At 35.3% G+C, this 9,121-nt stretch overlaps 1 protein-coding gene across 1 annotated transcript; it reads right to left on the bottom strand.

Annotated features, from left to right (window-relative positions):
- Positions 1-813: 813 nt before the first annotated feature.
- LOC118884593 (KATNB1-like protein 1) lies at positions 814-2,824 on the bottom strand. The gene has a single exon (XM_036832303.1). The coding sequence runs from the start codon at positions 2,667-2,669 to the stop codon at positions 1,755-1,757; it is 915 nt and encodes a 304-aa protein (XP_036688198.1). The 5' UTR covers positions 2,670-2,824; the 3' UTR covers positions 814-1,754.
- Positions 2,825-9,121: the final 6,297 nt, after the last annotated feature.

Genomic DNA, 9,121 nt, shown 5'->3' with positions numbered 1-9,121 from the left:
CAATAAAAATACTAGTGTTGTAGACTTCTGTAAGATTTCAAGAATAAAATACAAATCAAAACCTTACACAGTTTTAGGTACAAAGTCAGTGCTCAATAAATGGTAGTTGATGCTGGATCATTAATTCCAATATGTCTTTAAAAAATTTTTGTATAAGCACCATTGATATGCTTTCTTCCTTGGAAGAAAGTAAGTAGAATACTTGCTTTTAATTAGAACCCTGAAATTGTAGCAATATATTTTGACAAATATGTAACATCTCACTCTACCCTACCAAATATTATCAGAGAAATTCATTGATTATTTATTTCTGTGCTTTTTTTCATGGAAACATTGGCATCATTCAGTCTAAAAAACTAAGAGTTTCTCAATGGTTCCTCATGACTTTGAATTACTAGGAAAGACATTAGTGATCTTCCTTTTTACATTTAACACAAATTTGAAGACAGGCACAATGCTGGCTGAATACATGCACAATCTAGATAGGTTAAGAAAACAGTTCCTATTTTTAGTTTTTTAAGGAACCTCCATACTGTTCCCCATAGTGGCTGTATCAATTTACATTCCCACCAACAGTGCAAGAGGGTTCCCTTTTCTCCACACCCTCTCCAGCATTTATTGTTTGTAGATTTTTTGATGATGGCCATTCTGACTGGTGTGAGGTGATAACTCATTATAGTTTTGATCTGCATTTCTCTAATAATTAGTGATGTTAAGCATCTTTTCATGTGCCTCTTGGCCAGCTGTATGTCTTCTTTGGAGAAATGTTTATTTAGGTTTTTTTTTTTTTTTTTTTTTTTTTTTTTTAAATATTTAGTGAATTTACTCAGATGAAGAAAACTTAAATGATACAGAACTGAAAATATTAGAAATCTATATACAATAAAAAGTGAATATAAATTAGCCAACTCCATGGACATTTCCAGTTAAGCATTCATACAAATACATATTCACCTTTTTCTTATGTATGGGAATAACACGTACACACATGACATGATTCTGGCAAAAAAAAAAAATCAGAGATACTAAAAATATTCTCAAGTTTTAAGAATGGTGTGGAATAAGTTTTAACAACAACATTCTACATGAATGGAAACCCCTGATTTAATTCCATGATTTTATCATGCCAGAAGCATGGTTGGTTTTAATTTTCTTAAACAGATATTGGTATCATACACATTGGCTTATTAATAATTAAGGCATTCTGCATACACAGTATCTCAGTGTGAACAAAAAACTTTTAGTATTGATTATTTGCTATGATGGTTTAAACTTTCAAAGTCTTTCCAACATAAGAAAATAGTAGCTGCACACATTTAAGTGTTTTCTTATAAAACACAATCTTAAAAAAAGTAATGATGATTGGTCTTTATAGTTCCTAGTAATAAGTCCTGTCCTATTTTTCACATAGTATAAATTATATTCTTATGCAGGATTACATTAAGACCCAGTAGTTCTTAAACAATGTTACCAAATAACCATATAAATCCCAAACTGCAGCAAAGGTGAACAATCTTCATAGTGCACTTTCACCTCATTGAAGTTGAAGCTGCTCCTTTTGGATATTTTTCCACTTCAATGTGAAGTAGATCCTTAGGCGTTTCATTAGTGGTTTCATTATGTGGCTTTTTAAAGGAAAAAATGGTTTTGATTTCTTCCACAGTTCACAGTTCTCAGTTGAGACATTTTTTTGGGAAATCATATAGTCCAGGGATGTTTTGAATAACCAAATGCTATTTAGTAGATGAAGTCTCTCAATGCAACTGTAATAAATAAGCATCTACATCCTTGGCTATATTACCAGTATATCCTGGAACCAAAGTAAGATGGTTTTCCTGTTCCCACAATCCACTTAATTGTTGTTTTAAAATCTGAATATTTCCATCATTTATAATTTCTGTTTTGGATGATAGTTCTGACCACCACCTTTTTATGACTGCTTGAAGCCAGTTTAAACCAACTATTATATATTCTTCAAATTTGCTTTTAAGTAGTGACTTTACTAGAGGCAACAAGTCTACACAGCAGCCAAGTGAGATGTATTGTTTTTCCTCCTGTAAACTATTGGTGAGCACAGGAAGGCAATCCACCACAACTCCAAGGTCTTCTATCCTCACCAAATAAGCTACAAGTTCACTTATACTTCTCTTTCTCCAGAAAGTTAAAGCTACATTCAATCTCAAATTCCTGCTGAACAAAACCTGTGTCATTGTTTCATGGTCCTGAGAAACCTCAGAAAAAAACCCACTATATTTTGAGGATGGGCTTTCTGTCTGTGAAGAACCAGAATCACTGGGGCTAACCAGATACGGTCGACTACCCTGCCGCACTTGCTCAGGGAGGCGGCCTGCACAAGCCAGCTCGTTCTCTTTATTTGCCATGTCACAGCCCCCGCTGCTGGGGGACTGCTTTTTTCTGTGGCAAGGATTTTGAAAAGGATGATGAACTTTCTTTCTGTGATAGATCACCTTACGTAGTTTATCTGGGCTTTTCACAGCTTGTCCAACTGTTCTAGTTATGTAAGCAGCCAACTGTTTTGGAGATTTCTTAACCTCCTTCATGTTCTTATTAGTGAAATTAGAGATCCTTTTTCTAGGAACATCAATGAAATGATCTTCAATATTATTACAAAAGCTGCGTTTTTTAACATTGTGGGTTTCAGATGCCATAATCTCTTGAATACCGGCGCCTCATGGTACCGCGGCGCCTCCGCCTAGCCCAGGCGCTGACCGACTGCGCCCCGGCCGCCCAGACTATCCCTCGGATCCCCTGCCGAGCCCACTCAGGGCCATTCAAACGCGGCCGCACGCGCGGCCCGCCGGGATACCTCTATTTAGGTTTTCTGCTCATTTTTGGATTGGGTTATTTGTTTTTGGATATTGAGCTGCATGAGCTATTTGTATATTTTGGAGATTAATCCCTTGTCAGTTGCTTCATTTGCAAATATTTTCTCCCATTCTGAGGGTTGTCTTTTCATCTTGTTTACGGTTTTCTTTGCTGTGCAAAAGCTTTGAAGTTTCATTAGGTCCCATTTTTATTTTTGTTTTTATTTTCATTACTCTAGGAGGTGGGTCAAAAAAGATCTTGCTGTGATTTATGTCAAAGAGTGTTCTTCCTATGTTTTCCTCTAAGAGTTTTATAGTGTCTGGTCTTACATTTAGGTCTTTAATCCATTTTGAGTTTATTTTTTGTGTATGGTGTTAGGGAGTGTTCCAATTTCATTCTTTTACATGTAGCTGTCCAGTTTTCCCAGCATCACTTATTGAAGAGGCTGTCTTTTCTCCATTGTATATTCTTGCCTCCTTTGTCATAGAGTAGGTGACCATATGTATACCTACAGCTGATTCAACTGTATTCAACAACTTCGTTGTATAGCAGAAACTAACACAACATTGTAAAGTAACTATAGCCCAATTTTAAAAAAGAAAACAGTTCTTTAGTGATATTAATACATGTGGATCTATAATTTTTCAACTAAATTTGTCTTTGAGTTAATTTTAATTTTTTCAATATTTGAGAATGTTTCAATTTTCTGGAGTCAAATCTCTCAATCCTTTCTTCCGTTATTTTGTTGCTTAGTGGGTAGAAGAATCCTACCCCTCCATGAGTTATTAGTTACTTATGCTTTCTTCTTATATTTAAAATGTCTTTTTGAATTTTACATTTAATAATTTAATTTAGTTGGAAGTAATTTGATATATATTCTGATACAAAGAATATTGATTTTTAATATTGGTATTCAGAAAATATTTGGTACATAGAAATAATTTTGAATTTTTTTCATAATGTATATGCCATCTTATTACTATATTTAAAGTAGATTAATGGACATAATATAAAAGCTCAACATGGCACATAAGGTCCTGCAAAATTCAGCCCTAGCTCCCTTCTCTGATCAGCACCCCACTCCCCTCTGTTGGCTAATTGCACCTAGAAAACATATTCATTGAGTACAGGGAACATCCAGCTGACCCTTGATCCTCTTGCATCCTTTAATTCACACCTTGATGCATTTATACTCACTCATGCCTCCTCTTCAACTGGTAAATTTATAAAGGAGAGAAAGGAATATCTGTATCCTGACAAAATTCATAATCATTCTTGTATCTTTTTATCCTCATAAAATTTTTGAGTGGAAATTTCTCCCCATTTTAACATCAGATATGTCATATCTAAAATTATGAGATGTTAAGAATCTCCCCAATGTCACACAACTGGCAAGTGGCCAAAATGAGATTTTATAATGTGGATCTGTCTTAAGCCAAAGCCCATTTCTTATATTCAATACTATTTTGCTTCTCATTTTAGCAACTTTACGCAGTCTGCTTGCCAGCTCAGACTGCCCTAGTCATCCACACTTCAACATATGTATATTTCTATGCATCACTTATGTATCATGTATTATACTGTGAGTGCATGTTATTCATGCCCACTCACACTTATGATCTCATGACCTCTTTGAGGAATCATATAGAATTAATGTTTGTACCTTCATCAGTCAGCACAAGGCTGGACACAGATTAGATATGATAACAATAAATGTTTGATGGATGGATGGATGGATGGATGCAATTTGATCACACAGTATTGTCTATTCTCTTATTTTGCTTCCTATTTTAGTTATATAGCACCTCTCAGTATAAAATTCCATTATAATATATTTATCATCCCAAATGGCTTACAGAGGCTTTTATTTTAATTGAAGATATAGTATTACAGTTGTGTGAGTGACATCATATCTCTGTAAGAGGCAAAATCTATTCTTTTTAAATATATACTGAAGAGTTTGCATAGGAATTGTTTCCAAGCTATAAAATTATTTACTGTTGCAGTGAAGAGAAAACAAAATCAATTTCCCTCCAAAAATATATGAGTGGTCTAGATAGAGCTTTAGGTAATACATCTCAAGGAGATCTTTTGATAGACCCTTGCTGCTGCTGTATTTCTTTTGAACTGCACTCTACATTTCCTAATCAGCTATATACAGACCTTAAAGTAAAATTTATGATAAAAATAGAAAAGCCTAAAGTCCTTGAATTCCATTGGTTTGAATAAAACACTAGATGAGAAAATTGTTCAACAGTTGATTTTTCCCGTTAATCTTCTTATTAAAATATTTTTATAAGTCAGAGAATTAGAAGTGGATTTTCCATACTTTATTCTGTCAAGTCTAAGACAAGGAACATTTCCTGCATAACTAGCATGAGAAACAAATAAACAACAAAAAAACTCTTTATCAGTATTCTTCATTTTCAGCATATTCATTTTAGTACATTTGAAATTCTGAAATTAGGAAAAAGGAATACGAATTTAATATATCATCACCAAGGCTCTATTAGGAATTTGACCTGGATTACATCTTTGACACTGGTAGCTTAGATATGTTCCAGCAAACTATTCCTATCTTTTATTGTAAATATGGAGAATATATTGAAAGGAATCAAACTATAAGAGTTGACTCAGAATTGATATATTTTACTCTTGAATATAGTCAATGGCATGGTCATTTTTTCTTGAATGAGATTAGCATTTGAAGTGGTAGATTTAGTAAAGCATTTTTCTGTCCCAATGTGGGTGGGCATAATCCAATCCCTTGAGGGCCTGAATGGAACAGAAAGTTGGAGGAAGGAAGAGTTAATTTTTTCCTGCCTGACTGCTTGAGCTAGGACATCCATCTTTCCTGCCTGTGGTGCTCCTGGTCCTCAGGCCTTCAGACTTGGATTGAATTACACCACTGGCTTTCCTGGGTCTCCAGTTTGTAAACAGCAGATTGTGGGACTTCTAGGCCTCCATAATTATGTGATCTGATTTCTTGTAATAAATCTCTTCATGTATATATCCTCTTGTTTCTATTTCTCTAGAGAGCTCTGACTAGTTCAAGACATTCGCATGCAGACGACCACAATGTAAAACAGATGAATACCAAAGTGCCATGTTTGAAGGAAGAATGGGGATTGGAGACCTGCCCAATCCAACCTGTCTCCCAAATCCAACCCTAGAAGCCCCTCAATTCCATAGATTACAGGTTAAAACTACCGATTAATTCTCATCACTTCCTTTTAAAGTTGATGGTGGATACAGAGACAGAGAAGTTAATGGACCAGCCCAAAATGAGGGATTTACTTATGTAGCAGCCAAGTCAAGTCTGTGTAGTTTAGTTTCCAATTTGAGAACTTTGAAGATGAAAATTAAAGTAACATTATTAGTGGAAAGAAGGTAGAAGCCTGGGAATCACACAATTGTGCAGTAACTTCAGAATTTTAGGAAAGGAAGCAAGGTCACATTTGTTCTGACCTTCTAAGTCTCAGTACAGATAACTTCCATTACTACGGAGAATTAAGATAGCCTCATTTTCTATTCCTTGCCACAAAACATAGGATACTTTAATATGCTCTAAGTCATTTGTAAAAATGGTCAAGGGGCTAAGAAGTATCATTTTAAAATCATATGAGTGAGGCTGTCTATTCCTGTCCATTGCTGTTCTCAGTGTAAATGTACACATAATAGATATACTCTATTTGTTCCAGTAAGTTATTTTATAAAGGGAAGTCCTGTTCATCCTCGCATTTGTTCTTCAGGATACCATTCTGTTTTCTTCATTCTTGTATATCTGTGCAGATGCCCCAGAATGTTTTATGTTTGTTCGTTTTTTTGTTTTTGACCCTTGACAGTAAACAGAGTATGTGTATTTATTTTGATCTCGTTATTCACTTGGGTGCTGGTCAGCCTCTCTTTCAAAGTCAATGGGACTCTCTGCCTGTTGCAGGGTTTAACTTTGTTGTACAAGAAGTGATTATTTCCTATCTCCAGTGCCTGGTTCTCCAATGCTCTGACTGGTTGAAGGGGATGGACATTATAGCTGGATAAGCTGCTGCAAGAGCTCTTTTCACCAAGACCCTGACACAGCTTTTACTAATTACGAATTGTTTCTATCTCCAGGAGTGCAATTGCCCACCATTTTCTTTTACTTCCTGCCCAATTGTCTTCTTGGAATTTCACACTAGGATGTTAAAAAGGGAAATTTCTATGGGGGAGGGAGATTAAATGTAGCAGCATTTGGGAAATCATACACACAGAACCGAATGATGACAAATTGGCATTCAATGTTGGGGTTGAGGTGGGTTACAGCTAGTCCAATATCAATATATTACAGAATATGAACTTGTGAAATAAGGACCAAAGAGTGGGGGGAGCAAATAGCTGTTGTTGTCCTACTTACTTTCTGGGGAAACAAGCATACTCTAGTTCTCATGCTTTTTCCATCTCTTGCCTTCAGAGTTGAGGTAAATTCACCTCAAGAACAGAAATTTCTCTCAAATTCTTGTAGTAAAATTGACAGTCATGCCCACTTTTCAGAGAAGTGATTTCTCACCTCTGTTTGTGTCTTCATAGGTGTGTTGGCAGAGAGGTGGGAAAGATGCCATCAAGAGCTGCTTTCCAAATGCCATTTTAAACCATCATCACAACTCTCTTTTGATAAAGGATGGGTAAAAGAGGAATGTTCTGTACTCAGCTCCAGAGGATTTTATTTCCCTCTTATGTAAACCACTTCATGTCAGAATAAGAGTTTATATAAAATTAATGTGTTATATATACCAAGACTAAATGACTTAATTTTGGATAAATAGACATTTTCAATGATTAAATATTAGTATGTAGAAATTGAAGGGCCTCTCAGGAATGACAGAGCTCCCAACCCTCCTTTATGTTTTGTCTAAAGCAGGATTTAAAGGTTTTTAATAGACTTGAGAAGGGCTAGAAGTCTCCATATATACAGCCTTGCCTGCTCTGATTTATTGGTGGATTTCCTGTGGAATTTCTAATGTGACACTTGATTTCCCCTGCGGGGCTTGTTAACTCCCGATTGGGTAATGTAAATTTCCAGCCAAGATTAAGCACAAACAAAGCCAAACTCATTTATTTTAATAAGGGAAATTGAGGTTCTGAAGGTCTGGTGTTTCTCTTTTCAAATAAACTAGTCTGTCAGGTGATTCTATTTAAAATATTTGGTTGGAATTAAGAAAAAATAAATGTAATGTTCTAATTTCTGAGTTATTCATTAAAGTTTGAAATGAGAACTGGTCTGTGTCTAAGTATTTTGTTTGAGTCTCTCCTTCCCTCTCCCCCTTTTTTGGCTCATAGGATAAACTGCTGGGAGACATATTTCCACTTTTCCTTAGACTTGAGTACTCACCATCTCAAATGCCTTGCTAGACTCATTCTCAATATAGAGATGGCATTTCTGCCGGCCTTCAGCAGATGAATATAAATTTTCTAGCCAGAGACAAACTAATGATATATTTGTATTGGAAACTGTATAAGCCCCTTACATATTTTTTCTATTATTTATTTCTCACAAAAGAATGACCACTGTAATGGAATTAAAGACTTTCCTAAGAGTAGTGACAGCATGTGATAGAGAAGAAAGCATTGCCCGGCAAGACATTTAGGAGATAGACGTGATGGTGGGAGAAGGTTGATTGGGAATGGAAGAGGAAAAGAAGGAAGAAATCATTCCAGATTTCCTGGCTTGAGTGAACTGATGACAGATTTACAGATGGGAAAGACAGGAAGAGGAGAAGATTGTTGGTTGAAAGGTGAGAAAGTTAAGAAACTAGTATTTGGATATGTTGAGTTTAATATACCTTGGGGACTAAGAGGTCATGCTGACATCTTGAAATATATATCTGGAGTATGGAAGACAGTCTGAGGAGATAGTTATACATTTTGGAAGAGTTTGCAGAAAAGTTCCTTAGAAACTTTGGATATCAAGGTTGTAATATACATTTTATCTTGTTTTCTGCTATAATCCTGGCACATAAATGACCATATCACTCAATATGTATTTCTGAATATCTGAATGAATGAGCAAATGAACTAAAGTAATGTTATTAGAGAGAGAAGGAGTTACATTGGATAACATAATTTATTACCTATCCACTTGTAATTCTCTATATTCACTCATTCAGCAAGTTTAATTTTTTTAACAGTTTCAATTCGACTTTTCTGAAAATTCTCTATCAGTCACAAATTGTCACAAACCACTCCAAACTACTCCAAAGCTCACAAACCACTCAGTGTCTTAAAACAATAATTACAACACATTTTTGTCACATGACCT

Source organism: Balaenoptera musculus, chromosome 19 (genome assembly GCF_009873245.2).
Source record: "Balaenoptera musculus isolate JJ_BM4_2016_0621 chromosome 19, mBalMus1.pri.v3, whole genome shotgun sequence".
NCBI classification, from domain to species: Eukaryota; Metazoa; Chordata; class Mammalia; order Artiodactyla; family Balaenopteridae; genus Balaenoptera; species Balaenoptera musculus.
The sequence above is the reverse complement of the archived record's forward strand: the minus strand, read 5'-3'. Positions and strand labels throughout refer to the sequence as shown.

Bases quoted from the DNA above. Each gene is read 5' to 3' on its own strand.
- LOC118884593 (XM_036832303.1), bottom strand. From the start codon at position 2,669: ATGGCATCTGAAACCCACAATGTTAAAAAACGCAGCTTTTGTAATAAT.